General features: G+C 38.0%; 1 protein-coding gene across 1 annotated transcript in view; it reads left to right on the top strand.

The window, feature by feature from the left end:
- PHLPP1 (PH domain and leucine rich repeat protein phosphatase 1) overlaps positions 1–16,723 on the top strand; it is a 267,876-nt gene that overhangs the window by 114,944 nt on the left and 136,209 nt on the right. Inside the window, exons 2-3 of the mRNA XM_050767517.1 lie at positions 2,319–2,515; positions 11,326–11,451. Of these exons, the coding sequence (XP_050623474.1) occupies positions 2,319–2,515; positions 11,326–11,451 (323 nt within the window). The remainder of the gene's footprint in view (positions 1–2,318; positions 2,516–11,325; positions 11,452–16,723) is intronic.

Here is a 16,723-nt window from a genome sequence, read left to right as displayed (position 1 = left end):
CCAGAATCTACTGATGTATCCATACTCTTCTGTTAAAGATCCCTTCTGGCCTTTGTCCAGTCTGTCTGGTGATTTGCTCTAGGGCTTTCTGTAGGATATATATGGAGTTGGAGAATTGAAGGGCCAGCCCTTATGTACCCCTATTCTCTTTTTTTCCAGTCTCTAGTTCTTCAAAGAACTGCATAAATGTTACAGGTTAACAAGTATTCTTGAAGCCACTCTCTGATGGACTGAATAAAATGCCTACTTCTTTGCATTTATTTTGTGTGTGTGTGTGTGTGTGTGTGTGTGTGTGTGTGTGTGTGTGTAGATCATATCAGATCCCTTTTTAGCATTCGTTTATTATGTCAAGGAAATTGGATTTTGGAAACCCAGTAACCTATTGTCCATTGTTTTTAGTCCTTCATTTGCTTTTCATTTTTATTATTCTTTGTCTTTTCTTCTTTCTCCTTCCCCACAGGAAGAGAGTCTGTCATATAGTAAGGAGCTCTTAGATTGGAAACCCAGGCATCTTCCTCTCTAGGTATAAATGAGCTTGTGCAGAATGGGACGTATGAATCACTGTGTCTCATCCATCATTGGCAGCCCTTGGCTTGTCACATCTCACATCTGTTTTGAATAGTCTTCTGGGCTCCCTACTCATTTGTGGGAAAACTAACATGTGGTAGACAAACAATACAGTACCTTTCCAGTGAGAGCTCTAACAGTGTAGCTGTTTGCTGGGCATCTGGTTCAAGTAGCTGAATCACTGTTATACTTCATCCTGGCCCAGCCTCAGCAAAATTTTGTGGTGTGAAGTATTTATTTTATAAAACATTTTGATCTACTGGGAGAAAGAAGAAGTGAAATTCAAACCTGTGGCTTATTTCCTAACATCTGTGCCCAAAGTATGTATTGGGAAGGTTCAGATGCTCTTTGGAGTTTCTTGTTATTTATTTTTAGAGCTGTTGTTCTTCCTGTTCCCTGTCTAATAAGTATTAGACATGTATCAAAACCACTTGCTATTTATGCTGATTTTTAATATTAATAAGAATGTAATTTATCTTGAACCTATTTCTTTTGCTAGCCCTTGGCAACTAGTCCAACTTCTAAATAAATATGTTATTCCTGACTGGAGTCCTACTATAGTACATATATCTCTTATTAACTTATCTCTGGGAAGAGGCTTTGGTACTCTTTGAAATTATCTATTCAGTATCTAGAAATGCGGAAATACTTTTCTGGTTGCTTATATGACTCTGTCACTATGTTTGTGTCAATTACAGTAGTTCTCCCGTTAAGTTGATAGGACTTGCCTGACTAATTCTGCCAAATTCATTTCCATTTGGGAAGTAAAGACTCTTTAGACCTTTCTCAGATCTCTTTCTGCCTTTCAGCCTCATTTCTTATTTCTCTGTTTCTGTGCTCCTTACGATGAGTCATAAGTATTGTAGGACCCATTCTTCATGGATTGCTGGGATAGTACTTCTAATAGGAAATAATAGTGTTTTTTAAGAAAAATATTTCCTTTCTAATGTTTTCTTTACAGTAAATACACATTGAATATCTGTAGAAGGAAAAATATCCGCAGTTAATTTTATTAAACTGATTAGTTTTATTAAATGTAAGATGTTGGATGTTATTCTCCTATCTCAGGCTGTAATTCTTTCTTCTTAGTGTATTTAAATAACTCTATCCATTCATAAATATCGTGAAGTCTTTTCAAACGTAAAATTAAATTGTGAAAGATATGCAAGAAAATAAAACTCCAACCCGGGCGCAGTGGCTCATGCCTGTAATCCCAGCACTTTGGGAGGCTGAGGCGGGCAGATCTCCTGAGGTCAGGAGTTCGAGATCAGCCTGACCAACATGGTAAAACCCCATCTCTACTAAAAATACAAAAAAAATTAGCCATGCATGGTGGCCGGCACCTGTAGACCAACTACATAGGAGGCTGAGGCAGGAGAATTGCTTGAACCTAGGAGGTGGAGGTTGCAGTGAGTTGAGATCGCACCACTGCACTCAAGCCTGGGCGACAGAGCGAGACTCCGTCTCAAATAAAAAAGAAAAGAAAACTCCAGTTAAAACAGAGAGTTAAAATGGTGTTTTCCTAGGATTTTATGGAAAAGGCTTTTCACTTAATATTAAGTGTACATGTGGAGATGTAGTTCTTAACATAATTCCATTATGACAGTTGTCATCTCAATTATAAATTAGATTGAATTTATAATTTTCCCTTGAATTATTCCCTTGTTGTCCAGTTCTTATATCTGGTATGCAGATGAGTAGGAAAAGCTTCCATTTTAAAAGAATAACATGTTTGCTTGTGTTTATTTCAGGAAAACCTCACAGCACGGGTAGCTCTGAACGGATTCAGCTCTCAGGAATGTATAATGTCCGTAAAGGCAAAATGCAGTTGCCAGTGAACCGATGGACAAGACGCCAAGTCATCCTGTGTGGGACCTGCCTGATAGTATCATCTGTGAAAGACAGCTTGACCGGAAAGATGCATGTTCTGCCACTGATTGGTGGAAAAGTAAGTAAGTTAGTTAGTTAGTTTGTTTGTTTATTTATTTTTTGAGTAGGAGTCTTGCTCTGTTGCCCAGGCTTGAGTGTAGTGGCATGGTCTCAGCTCACTGCAACCTCTGCCTCCTGAGTTCAAGCCATACTCCTGCCTCAGCCAGGATTACAGGCATGCATCACCACATCTGGCTAATTTTTGTATTTTCAGTAGAGACGGGGTTTCACCATGTTGGCCAGGCTGGTCTTGAACTCCTGACCTCAAGTGATCTGCCCGCCTCGGTCTCCCAAAGTGCTGGGATTACAGGTGTGAGCCACCGTGCCAGGCCAAAAATTAAGTTTAAAACAAGCAAAATACTAACAGGTTTCCCAGCATCAGTAAGGACCTTACTTTAAGCCATTTCTGTGATGTGGGGTAGATGATTTTTGACTCATCTGAGGTCTTATTCAGTTCCTGTTGTGGATGTTGTCAGTTGGTGGAACTGTGGAGAAAAAACAGTGCCATTGGCTCATATGAGGCCTTGATGATCGTTGCTTCATGAGTTATGTGCATTGTACCTACTGGACAGAAAATAGGTAGAATTTCATTGTCATATTTCAGAGTTTAGATGACAGATTGATTACTTATGAGTTGGTGTCTTAAGCGTACATTTTCTAGTAGAGTCTACTGATCCTTAAATTTGTGAATTTAGAAACATTGACACATGCTGAAGGTTTGAGTCTATAGTGCTTAAGTATTTGACCTCATTTTCCCCTATCTGTGTTTAGTGACCAGTGGGGTTAGCATCTTTAGTTTATTAAGTGCCTAGTTATAAATTTTGAATCTTAAATGTTTCTCATTTTGGAGAAAATGTGATGCAACTGATATATTTTTGACATTATTGGTTTCTTTGCTTTGGGTATGTTAACTATTTTATTGCTATTATTTATAAAATAGAACCAGATTGCTTGAGAAAATGTTATATTCTTTTCTTTGTCAGAGTTATTAATAAAGTCCCAAGCATTGGTAAGGGTAGCATCACCATAGTTATATGTCATATTTCTTGAGTTTTAAGTAATATAATATGTTAATAAATGGAAATTAGGATTTGGATGAGAAAATGGGTCATTTAACGTTGGGGGCACATTAAACAAATACTTTCTTTTTCTTTTTTTCTTTTTTTATTTTATTTTTTTGAGATGAAGTCTTGCTCTGTTTCCCAGGCTGGAGTGTGGTGGCGCGATCCCAGATCACTGCAACCTCTGCCTCCCGGGTTCAAGTGATTCTCCTGCCTCAGCCTCCCAAGTAGCTGAGACTACAGGCGCATGACCCCACATCCAGCTAATTTTCTGTATTTTTAGTAGAGACGGGGTTTCACCGGGTTAGCCAGGATGGTCTTGATTTCCTGACCTTGTGATTCACCCGCTTTGGCCTCCCAAAGTGCCAAGATTACAGGTGTGAGCCACTGTTCCTGGCCTAAGTACACCATTTGTTAATTGGCAAATGTCTAAATGTCTGATCTGTTTCAAGGGTTATAAGTGAAGGAAGTAAGACCAGATGTGTGTGGTAATAAACGGTTTTGTTGTTCACTGCTGTGTAGCAAGCACATTCTTGTAGTCTTTCCTTATGAATAAATAGCCTATGTTAGTTTTTTCCTCTCTAGTCTAGTTTTAAGAAGGCTAATACTTGATCATTTTCAAAAATAGGTTTTGGTCAGGCTGTGCAAGGTGCATTTAGATTGATTTTAGTCGTTCATTTTGAATCCACTGCTGCTTAACTTTTGTCGGAGCATTGAAAAGTTAGTGACTGATATGCTAAGATTTTGCCCTATGGATAGATGGATTACTGAAAAAATAATCATCTGTATTACCACCATAGGTTATTAAAAATGCATATTTAATGTTTGATGCTTTGTTAGGTCAACAGTCTCTCTCTTTTCTATGATGCTGGGTGTTTGCATAGGCACATCTAATATAACTATTTATTCAGTATCCTCTTTGGGGAAGGCACTGTGCCTGGCACCCCAGAAATACTAACATAGCTAATTAACCCCCCGCCTTTGAATAGCTTATAATTTTGTATCAGAAGATGAAGCAGGCGCAATGATATCTGTTGTAAGAAAGGTGCAGAAAAGTACTGTGGGGGATTAATGGAAGGAGAGATTACATTTTGTCAGGTAAGAAGGAATTTTGTAATGGAAGAGGTAGCAATTATGATGGAATTTGAAGGATGAAAAGTCTTTTGACATGTGAAGGAGATGGTCAGAAAGATTTTTATGCTCATGGAGGCAGAGGCAGGAAAGCACATGGAATGTTCAGATAAGGTCAGCAGATCCGGTTATAATTAGCATTTTCATTCAGTACTAGAGACTTGTCCCATTTCCCAGGCCTATTACTGGATGGACTTCTACCATTGAGTGAATTGAAAGTTAATAGCTTCCTATTTTCACAAGCAAAACTTGTAAAACCTGTTTTACACTATGCCTTTAAAAATAATTGACTACATTGAAAAACTGAGTCTTTAATATCTGTTGACTGAGTTAGGGAAAAATAATTGATTTCTTACAGTTTGAGCTTTCATTAATTTTTGTCTTTTTTTTTTTTAATCCTGTTCTGTTGTCAGAGAAAAACTGAGAGTATAAATGAAAGGAGTTTTATTTTTTTCTTTTTAATTTAGATATAGAAGAGCTATAGATTTAGAAATAAGGAGTGAGATAGATTGGTCATAACCTAGTTATAATTGCTATGGTTTCATAGCACTTGAGCATGGTCATTACTTTACATATATAGCTTTGTTGTTAAATAAAACTCAAAATTTGATTATTGAAAGAGTATTTAATAGATACATTTATATTATGTGGTTTTAATGTTATATTTAACTTGTCCTATAGAATTTAACATAGATTTTTAAATAATGTATTATTTTTTTTTTTTTTGAAAGACGATCTTGCTTTGTTGCCCAGGCTGGAGTGTAGTGGTGCGATCTTGGCTCACTGTAACCTCCGCCTCCCGGGTTCAAGTGATTCTCCTGCCTCAGCCTCCTGAGTTGCTGGGACTGCAGGTGCGCACCACCATGCCTGGCTAAGTTTTGTACTTTTAGTAGGAACGGGGTTTCACCATGTTGGCCAGGCTGGTCTTGAACTCCTGACCTCAAGTGATCCGCCCACCTCGGCCTCCCAAAGTGCTGGGATTATAGGTGTGAACCACCCTGGCTGGCCAGATAATATTGTACTTTAATTAATATTTGTTAAATTATGAAGTATAATAAATTGAAGAATTGTTAACCACTACTGAATGTAGGAACTGTAGCGATATCAATACCAGTGTTTCTTCTACCTGTGTTCTCTTTACGTATGTCTCATTGCCTCCCCTAGCCCTAGAAGGATTCACTGTCCTAGAATGTGTATTCATCATTTTTTCCTTTTTCGAAATAAGTTTTACCATGTATCTATATTTTGCTTGTTTTTGATGTGTATAAAAGTGATAAATTGCTGTGGTCTTCTGTAATTGATTTTATTCACCTAATACAGTGTTTCATAATAAGATTACATGTTACTTATGTGGTTTTCATTTGTCTATAATGTCTACTCTAAACATTCCACAATTTTCATAATTTCTTAAGTAATTTTCCTGCTGATGGACATTTGGGTTGCTTTCAGTTTGTTGTTGTTATAAACAATGTTGCTGCTATAGTCTTATGTTGATATGCCTTCTGATACGCAAGTACTTTTTCTAAGACAGTAGTTTCCAAGTGGAGTTACTATGCTGGAGGGACATTTGGTTATATGTAGGAATGTTTGATGGTCAGATGATTGAACAGTGAACATATCAGTTAATATAAGCTTAAGTAATGCCATGGTAACACCCCTCTTTTCCCCCCAATCTTAGTGACTGGTCATAACAGTTATTTCTCACATTATGTGTCTGTTGTGGGTCGGTGGGTTTGGGGTGTGGGAGTTTCTTTTGTCACACAGTTGTTCAGGGACCCAGCCTGATGAAGTCTTGGCTCTTTTATACTTCCCTTTGTTGCTTTGGCAAGGGAAGAGGTAACTGGAGCATCATTCATGGGCTTTGTATGTTTAGATGCAGAAGTGACACATGCCACTTCTCTCCATGGCTCTTTGGCCAGAACTAGTCACATCACTCCACCTTAATTGCAAGGGGTCTGAGAAATGTGGAGAATTAGATAGAGTGATTGGTGAATAACATTATCTTTGCTGTAGGGGACACTCTTGGCATTTAAAGGCAGAGGCAGAGAGATTAAGATATGCAGAGTATTAGAGAGTTCTGCACAGGGGACAATGAAGAACTATTCAATCCACAATTCCTATAATGACCTCCTTGAGAAATACTACTGTTGGGTATACACTTTGGAGCTCAGTTACTGGGCTCTGGGACATACACATTTACTTTCGCAAGATGATACCAAGTTGTTTTTCAAGGTCGATGTACCATTTTGCATTCACATCAGTGTACAAGTGTTTTTTCTCCACATACACTTTACTGCTGTATTCCCCCATTAAACCATCACTGCAACCAAGATAGTGACCATGTTCATTATTTCCAGAAGTTTCCTGGTGTCCCTTTATTCTCCTTTCCTCCCATCCTTTTATTCTCCTTTCTTCCCACCCTTTCCCACTCCTCTCCATCCCTAAGAAACCTTTTGCTTGATATCTTTTAATTTGTTTACATAGCATTTTTTAAAATTGTATTTTCTGTTTGGTTTATAGAAGCAGAGTTGGTTTTTGAGTATTGATCTTGTGTATTAATTTATAATCTTGCTAAATTTTCTGGTTTATTCTAATATGATGCCTATAGGTTTTTTTGTTTACTGTATAGCTAATCATATAATATTCAAATGATGACAAGTTTCTTCCTTTTTTTTTGTCTTACTGTTATAGGTAGGAATATCTAGTTTGAATAGAAACAGTAGATACTTACTTGTTTTATCAATGATCTTTTTTTTCCTTTTTTTTTTGAGACAGAGTCTCTCTGTCACCCAGGCTGGAGTGCAGTGGTACATTCTCGGTTCATTGCAACCTCTGCCTCCCGGGTTTAAGCCATTCTCCTGCCTCAGCCTCTCAAGTAGCTGGTACTACAGGCGCCCGCCACCACACCCAGCTAATTTTTGTATTTTTAGGAGAGTCTGGGTTTCATCATGTTGGCCAAGCTGGTCTCGAACTGCTGACCTCAGGTGACCTGCCTGCCTTGGCCTCCCAAAAGTGCTGGGATTACAGGTGTGAGTCACTGCACCTGGCTCCTTATCAATTATCTTGAGAATGATATCTCATCATTAACATTGAAGTTTGCTTTAGATGTTTGATAAATACCCTTGGTCAGTTTAAGTGAGTTTTTATTTTCTGAGTTTGCTGAGAATTTTTATCCTTCATTTCAGCCTGAATGAAGTTACTAACAGCTTTTTCTGCAACTGTGGGGATAATAGTATGGGTGTCTTTAATCCATTAATGTGGTTAATTGTTTTGTAGTTCTAATTACGTTAAACTGTCTTTCTTATTCTGAGGTAAATTCAACTGGTTCTTTTTTTTTTTTGAGACGGAGTCTTGTTGTATTGCCCAGGCTGGAGCACACTGGCACGACATCAGCTCACTGTATCCTCTACCTCTCAGGTTCAAGCGATTCTCCTGCCTCAGCCTCCTGAGTACCTGGGAATTACAGGCACGCACCACGACATCTGACTAATTTTTATATTTTTAGTAGAGGTGGGGTTTCACCATGTTGGCCAGGCTGGTCTCAAACTCCTGACCTCAAATGATTCACCTGCCTCAGCCTTCCAAAGTATTGGGATTATAGGGGTGAGCCACCGTGCCTGGCCTTGTTCTTGATATATATATTTTTTTAAGTTACTGGGTTTTCTAAAATAAATAAATAAATTAATTAATTAAAAGGCGGGGCATGGTGGTTCATGCCTGTAATCCCAGCATTTGGGAGGCTGAGGCGGGTGGATCACGAGGTCAGGAGTTCAAGACCAGCCTGGCCAAGATGTTAAAACCCTGTCTCTACTAAAATTACAAAAATTGCTGGGCGCGGTGGCAGGTGCCTGTAATCCCAGCTACTTGGGAGGCTGAGACAGGAGAATCGCTTGAACTCGGGAAGCAGAGGTTGCAGTGAGCTGAGATCACACCACTGCATTCCAGCCTGAGCAACAGAGCAAGACTCCATCTAAAATAAATAAATAAATATAAATAATTTTTTGGATTTTGATGCAACATTTTGTTCAAGATAAATCTTTATGACTGTGGTTACCTGTAAGTTTCCTTTCTGTTACTGTTCTCATGTGGGTCTTAGTTATACTATCCTCATAGAATGGGTTGGGGTGTTTTCCTTCATTTTTTGTTGGCTGGATGAGTTTGCATGAGTTTGGGTTGATCTGTTTTTTGAAACTTTGGTAAAACTTACCTGTAAAGCCATATGGGCCTGATATTTTTTTGAGACATTGGAAAACAACAACAACAACAACAACTTTCTGTATTTTAAATGGTTATATAGGGGCCAGGCGTGGCTCATGCCTGTAATCCCAGTACTTTGGGAGGCCAAGGCTGTAATCCCAGCTACTCAGGAGGTTGAGGTAGGAGCATCGCTTGAACCCGGAAGGTGGAGGTTGCAGTGAGCCAGGATTGCATCACTGCACTCCAGCCTGGGCAAGCAGTGAAATTCCGTCTCAAAAAAAAAAAAAAAAAAAAAAAAAAAATTGTAGGACTATTTGATTTTTTTGTTTTGTTTTATTAACACTGGATTTCACTCTGTTGTCCAGGCTGGAGTGCAGTGGTGTAGTTACTCCTCAGTATAGCCTCGACCTCCTCAGGCTTGGGCAATTTTCCCACGTTAGCCTTCTGAGTAGCTATAGGACTACAAAGTGTGCACTGCCACACCCAGCTAACTTTTGTTTTTCTGTTTTTTGTAGATACAAGGTTTTGCCATGTTGCACAGGCTTATCTCCAACTCCTGGGCTCAAGCAATCTGCCCCTCTCAGTCTCCCAAAGTGCTGGGATTACAAGCGTGAGCCTGCACCTGGCTGATAGGACTATTTAGGCTTTTGTTTTTTCTTTATTTAGTTCTATTGGTAAAACATATTTTTTCTAAGAATTTGTCACAAAATTGTTCATAATATTCTCTTTTTAATCTCTGGTGAATCTGTAGCTATGTCTCCCTTTTCATTGTTAATATTATTTATAAGTGTCTGCTCTCTTTTTCCTGCCAGAGGATGTATCAATTTTTCTTGCTAGAGGATTTATCAATTGTACTAGTTTTCTCCAAGAATCAGTATTTTGCTTTGTTAATATTTTCTCTTACATATTTGGTTTTCATTGCACCAATTGCTATTTTATCATAGCCTTCATTCAATTTTGGATTTATTCAGTTTGGAGGTTTGATTTTTGTTTTTCTTCCAAGTTCTTTTTTTTTTTTGGAGACAGAGTCTTGCTCTGTTGCCCAGGCCAGATCTCAGCTCACTGCAACCCCTGCCTCCTGGGTTTTTTTTTTTTTTTTTTTTGAGACGGAGTCTTGCTCTGTCGCCCAGGCTGGAGTGCAGTGGCGCAGTCTCGGCTCACTACAAGCTCTGCCTCCTGGGTTCACACCATTCTTCTCCCTGAGCCTCCTGAGTAGCTGGGACTACAGGCGCCCGCCACCGCATCCGGCTAATTTTTTGTATTTTTAGTAGAGACGGAGTTTCACCGTGTTAGCCAGGATGGTCTCGATCTCCTGACCTTGTGATCCGCCTGTCTTGGCCTCCCAAAGTGCTGGGATTACAAGAGTGAGCCACGGCGCCCAGCCTACCTCCTGGGTTTAAGCAATCCTCCCACCTCAGCCTCCCCAGTAGCTGGGACTACAGGCGCCCACCACCGCTCCTAGCTGTAAGGTTTTTTTTTGTATTTTTAGTAGAGAGGGGTTTCACCATGTTGGCCAGGCTGGTCTCGAACTCCTGACCTCAAGTGATCCACCTGCCTCAGCCTCTCAAAGTGCTGGGATTATAGGCGTGAGACAACTCGCCTGGGCTTCCTTCCAAGTTCTTAAGGTGCATGCCAATCAAATTAATGTTCTACCTTCTTTTCCAATATAAGTATCAAAAGATACATGAGTTCAATTGGAAAAAAAAAAAAAATATATATATATATATATATATATATTTCCCTTGATATATCTCCTTTTATTGCAATGTATAGATTTTGATATGTGGTTTTTCTGTAATTGTTTAGTTGTAAGAGTTTTAAAATTTTGGTTGTAATTTCTCCTTTCACCTGTGAGTTATTTAGAAGTTTGTTATTAAGTTTCCAAACATAGAAGTTTGTATAATGTTACTTTTTGTGTGTATGTTTCCCCTTGTGAAGAACTTATAAGGAGTGGAAATTTGATTTGACTGTATTTCACTGCATCATTAGGACTTGAAAGTTCTCATGGTAGGGTTTTATTTCAGGTTAATTTCAGTTTAACAGTAATGTTTTCAATACTTACTTAACATGCTTGAAGACTTCTTAAGTAAAAATTCCTACGTAAAATCTTAAGTAAAATTTCTAAGAGGAAGTAAGAACCCCAGCACCCTATTGTGAGGTTAGAAGAATAAGAAAGGGAGTCTGGACTAATTTTAAACAGGAAGAGGAGAATTTCACTGTGGTGGGGAAATATAGTAAAGATAAAACTCCTCTTTTTTTTGGTTTCCTTGTAATTCAAATTGGGTGATCATATGCAGGAACTTAGTTCTCAGTAATGAGTAACGTATATAGGGAAAGATGCAAATCCATGCAGGCTCCTTGATCAGATACATAGTTAGTGAAATACATCAGTGGTTCTGCTGTCTGACTTATTTCTGCTTCTCTCTGTTTGCTTTTATAGGTAGAAGAAGTGAAAAAGCACCAACACTGTTTAGCATTTAGCTCCTCTGGACCCCAAAGCCAGACTTACTACATTTGCTTTGATACTTTCACAGAATACTTAAGGTGGCTGCGACAAGTCTCCAAGGTAAGCAAGCATTTAACCCAGGAATCAACTCAGCTTCTAGCTAGCTGCAAAGTTCCTTTCTGCTTTAGCCAGGTCTAAAATATAGTTACACATGCTTTTTTTTCCCCCCCAGATACTGCCAGTGATTAGCAATTTTTAGTTTTTTAAAAAATAATTTTGCCTGAAAAGTGGCTTTTTAAAAATTGTTTTTTACTTGCCCGGTTTTGTTTATACTTAAAAATAAATTGGTCTGTAGACTGGCATTACTCTCTTAATGTTGTAGATAAAAAACATGAGATTGAGAATATTTGAGGGACTGGCCCAGGCTAAGACAACTATAAAACCACAGAATACCCAGAGAATTGTTACAAATTTCCCTTCTTTCTCTGACTGTTTTTTCATAGAAATAGTCCAATATTATACCATCTCCCCTTCACCTTTATTCTGCCTTTTCAGTGATTTAATTTTTTTAATCTTATTTTGGCCATTATATTCCTCTGATTTAATAAGATCACCCTGTCCCATGAAATAATATATAGTACTTTTGACCAGGCACACTGGCTCAATCCTGTAATCCCAGCACTTTGGAAGGCTGAGACAGGCGGATCACTTGAGTTCAGGAGTTCAAGACCAGCCTGGCCAAAATGGTGAAACCCTATCTCTACTAAAAATACAAAAAAATCAGCTGGGCATGATGGTATGCACCTGTAGTCCCAGATCCTCGGGAGGCTGAGGCATGAGAATTGCTTGAACTGGGAAGGTGGAGGTTGCAATAAGCCGAGATCGCACCATTACACTACAGCCTGGATGACAGAGTGAGACTCCAAATTAAAAAAATATATAATATATACTATAATATTATTATATTCTTTATAATTATGTGTTATATAATATATATTATGTACATTACATAATATATTGTATATTATAATTATATAATATATAATTATAATATATATAATATATTTTTAATTACTATATATATAATTATATATATAGTAAATGCTGATTTTATATATAGTAAATGCCTAGTAAATACAGGTGTTCATTACAGTACTTTTCCCTTCTCCAATTTTAAAAACCAGATATATGTTTCAAAAATGTTATATAATAATTATATATAGTTATATATAATTATATAATATCTAGTACTTTTGCGTTTAATGTAAACCAGAGTAACATTATAAATAAGACAAATAAATGGTGATATTTCAGGTAACCTGTGTAAGAATGTTTTTATATCTCATTTAGAGAATTATGTGTAAAATAATGGGGTGGATTGCAGTCTTTAGTGCCTTGGTTTGGGTGTTGTTTTTGAAATGATGAAATCTCCCTAGGGTGCCAGGAGCATTACGATGGAATATGCTTTCATATTTTTGAATTGATAATTTAACTTGTTCTCCTAGTTCAGTGTGATTCAGATTGCTGTGTGATGTAATTATTTGTCAAGTGAATGAGTAAGGAAATAACTTTGGAAAACAGTTAAGAGAAAATCAGAGACCGTATCTAGAAAATCATTTTGAAATACTGGCCATATTTGAATTACCAGGTAAAAACTGTTGCCTGATGATGAAATCATTTAGGAGAATTGGTTTTTCTTCCTTTTAGAGAAGAAGCAGTGGGTAGAGAGTTTCGGTTGATAGGGCTTAGAAAATTCTCTCAACCTAGTAGACAAATGGAGGTTCTAAATGTGTAAGGCAGCACTCCTGCAGGAAAAAGTTGGGAAGAGGACCCTTGTTGTTCAGACTCATGTGTAGAATTAATGTGATATTAGAAGTATACCTGTCTGGTTTTAAAATTATGCATACGGTTACAGATGTGAGGAGATACTAAATAATTGGGCTTTTATATTTATAATTTATCATTTTTATTGTGCTTTTGTATGCATTTGTATCCAAGTGGTTTTATGGATTGAAAGCAGTGAGTCAGTTGCCTACACTCTGCTTTATTCAGAATAAAATGCCTAACTAGGATCAAAGTGCAGCACATTTCTTTCTGTATAGAGATGTTGATATTTTAAATCAACTTTTAAATTATTAACTTTTTCTTTATTTTGGAATACTTTTATAATTACAGAAAAGTTGCAAAGATAGTGCAGAGAGTTCTCATAGTTTCCCAACCCCCTCACTCAGTTTACCAGATGTATTACTACAGTATATCTCTCAAGTGTAAGAAACCATCATTAGTACATAACTCTGAACTAACCTGTGGAATTTATTTTTTTGTTTTGTTTTTGTTTGAGACAGAGCCTTGCTCTGTTGCCCAGGCTGGAGTGCAGTGGCACAGTCTTGGGTCACTACAACCTCTGCCTCCTGGGTTCAAGCAGTTCTCCTGCCTCAGCCTCCTGAGTAGCTGGGATTACGGGCATATGCTACCATGACCGGCTAATTTTTGTCTTTTTAGTGGAGATGGGGTTTCACCTTGTTGGCCAGGCTGCTTTTGAACTCTGAACTCAAGTGATCCGCCCGCCTTGACCTTTCAAAGTGCTGGAGCTATAGGCGTGAGCCACTGTGCCTGACCTTTATTTGGATTTCACTAGTTTTTCTATTGCCTTTTTTCTGTTTCGAGATCTAATTCAGGATACCACATTGCATTTGATTGTCATGTCTCCTGTGTCTCCTCTAGTGTCAGTTTTTCACTTTTCTGTGTTTTTCTTTCTTTCTCTCTCTCTCTCTTTTTTTTTTTTTTTTTTTTTTTTTTGAGGTGGAGTCTTGCTCTGTCACCCAGGCTGGAGTGTAATGACATGGTCTTGTCTCACTGCAACCTCTACCTCCCAGGTTCAAACGATTCTCCTGTCTCAGCCTACCGAGTAGCTTTGACTATGGGCGTATGCCACCATACCCGGCTAAGTTTTTGTGTTTTTAGTAGAGACGGGGTTTCACTATGTTGGCCAGGCTAATGTCCAACTCCTGACCTCATGATCTGCCCACCTCGGCCTACCAAAGTTGTGGGATTACAAGCGTGAGCCACTGCACCTGGCCCACTTTTCTGTGTTTTTCATGACCTTGACAGTTTTGAGGAATACTGATGAGGTATTCCTCAAAAGTGCTGAAATGCCCTGCAGTTGTATGTAGACAATAATTCACACACGTATACATATACAGCATACATTTTATACTTAGAATAAGTGGAGCTGAGTATTTCTAAGAGGGTAGAGGGACTTTGATTTGATTATCTTAGATTACTGGTATTGACTACAACTAATTAGAATAAGAACTTTAACCTTCTTTCCATTTAGAAAGGCTTTGATTAGAGAAGCTGTGTAGTGTTGGGGTCAAGAATTTGAGTTTCAAAGTAAGGCAGGCATGGATTCCACCATTTCCTGGTCATGTAGCTATATCTAAGTTCCAAATTTTAAACTTTTTCATCTAATAAGGAGAATAATAATAGTACTTACCTTTTAGAGCTTATATGAGATATGCATATAATAGATTTATACTGGCACATAGTAAGTGAGTAGAACTAACTAACTCAATAAAATAATTTTATGACTGTCATCCCTGATTGGTCAAATAATATATAAAGTATTATCTATTTGTATGTGTATTTTCAGCAGATAAAGACACGGGTCTTGGTTTGTCTGAGCAAGTTACTTTTTGCTGCTCTTAACAACCATGTCAGCCTTTTGGGGAAAGGATGGCAGACATTGGGGAAATGATTTCCTCCTGAGAAGTTGGGGTGGGGAATAGAGGGCGATACATTTTAGTAAATGCAGATTTTCTTTCTTTTTTTTTTTTTTTTCTTGAGATGGAGTCTTGCTCTGTCACTGAGCCTGGAGTGCAGTAGTGTGATCTCGGCTCACTGCAACCTCTTCCTCCTGGGTTCAAACAATTCTCCCACCTCAGCCTCCCGAGTAGCTGGAATTACAGGTGCGCGCCACCATGCTGGGCTAATTTTTTTGTATTTTTAGTAGAAACGGGGTTTCACCATGTTGGCCAGGCTGGTCTCGAACTCCTGACCTCAGGTGATCCACCTGCCTCGGCCTCCCCAAGTGCTGAGATTACAGGCGTGAGCTACCGTGCCCGGCCTAGTAAATGCAGATTTTCAATACAGTACTTTTCCCTTCTCCAATTTTAAAAACCAGATACATATTTCAAAAATGTTTAGCAGTTACGGTTAGTGAATTAAGGACAAATGAATTGTAAAGGACTGATTAAAAGAGGTTAGATATTATAAAAGAAATGGGTGAGGGAATGCCCTGTTTGGGTTTGAATCCTATATAAAACATGGCCACACCCTTCTTTAAGCGTTATATGTTGAGGATAATCTTGCGATAATGTCGTTTCCTTTTTAACCTAGTATCTGGGGAGAGTAGACTAGAATCTCGCTCCATTTGGGAATATATGCCTACAGGGAATTTGACATGGGTAAGGTTGATTGTTATAAGCTCCTCCAGCTTCCAGTTTCCCCCTTCAGTTGTCATCTGCTCTTCCTCCTATGTAGGTATTAGGAAGTTACATCATTTAGTCACACTCACTGTTACTATGGAAGTGTTTAGTTTCTTTTCTTCATATTGAGAAACAAAACATTCTCAGAATGGATAGTCTTTACATCTTGATGTTTAGATAAGGGTTCATTTTGATAAGGACCTGAAAGAAAAACAAACCAACAGAAACAAAAGTTTCTGATTTTTAATAACTGTCCCCACCCCAGAGTAGGAGGGCAAAAAAGAAACAAATTTCCATTATTTTTTAATTAAAATGAATTAAGGAAGTAATGTAAAAGGAAAGTTCTTTATTTTCAGTTTATATTTCTGGATTTTCAGATACAAGAGAGGTGTTACTTTTTGTTCTGATTTGTTTCATCTGATTTTGGGAAAATTTATAGAGGTTTACTAATCAGATGTGTTCTACCAAGATAGGCTCTTGTATACTTACTATTTTTAAACCTTAGCACTTAATATTGCTTGCCAAAATAATACCCAAGGCAGTCTCGTTAGAGTTTTTATTTTGGATGTGTATTAGTGGCAGACAGTGTGGAAGAGCTCCTCTGGGAGGATTACATATATTGGTTGTAAATTCATTCCTAAAATATTAATGCACAGCATGCTGTAAAAATTGAGTAAACCTCCTTTATATACGGTGTAAAAAACGGCTCTGTTTGTTCAGCATGTTTTCAAAGTGGTTGGAGGGTCAGTGATATGAAAAGGCTACGGCTAAGCTGAGGGAGTAACAGGAACATGCAGAAGAGCTCCTATCAGTTATGAGTAATGCTGACCTGGGTATCCATCTTGGTGGTCCACTTTTTAGAGTGCGTTCATTGTGGATATGTTGATTGATCCTGTGAATTCTTT

This window comes from Macaca thibetana, chromosome 18 (assembly GCF_024542745.1).
Source record: "Macaca thibetana thibetana isolate TM-01 chromosome 18, ASM2454274v1, whole genome shotgun sequence".
Classification (NCBI taxonomy): Eukaryota; Metazoa; Chordata; class Mammalia; order Primates; family Cercopithecidae; genus Macaca; species Macaca thibetana.
The sequence above is the reverse complement of the archived record's forward strand: the minus strand, read 5'-3'. Positions and strand labels throughout refer to the sequence as shown.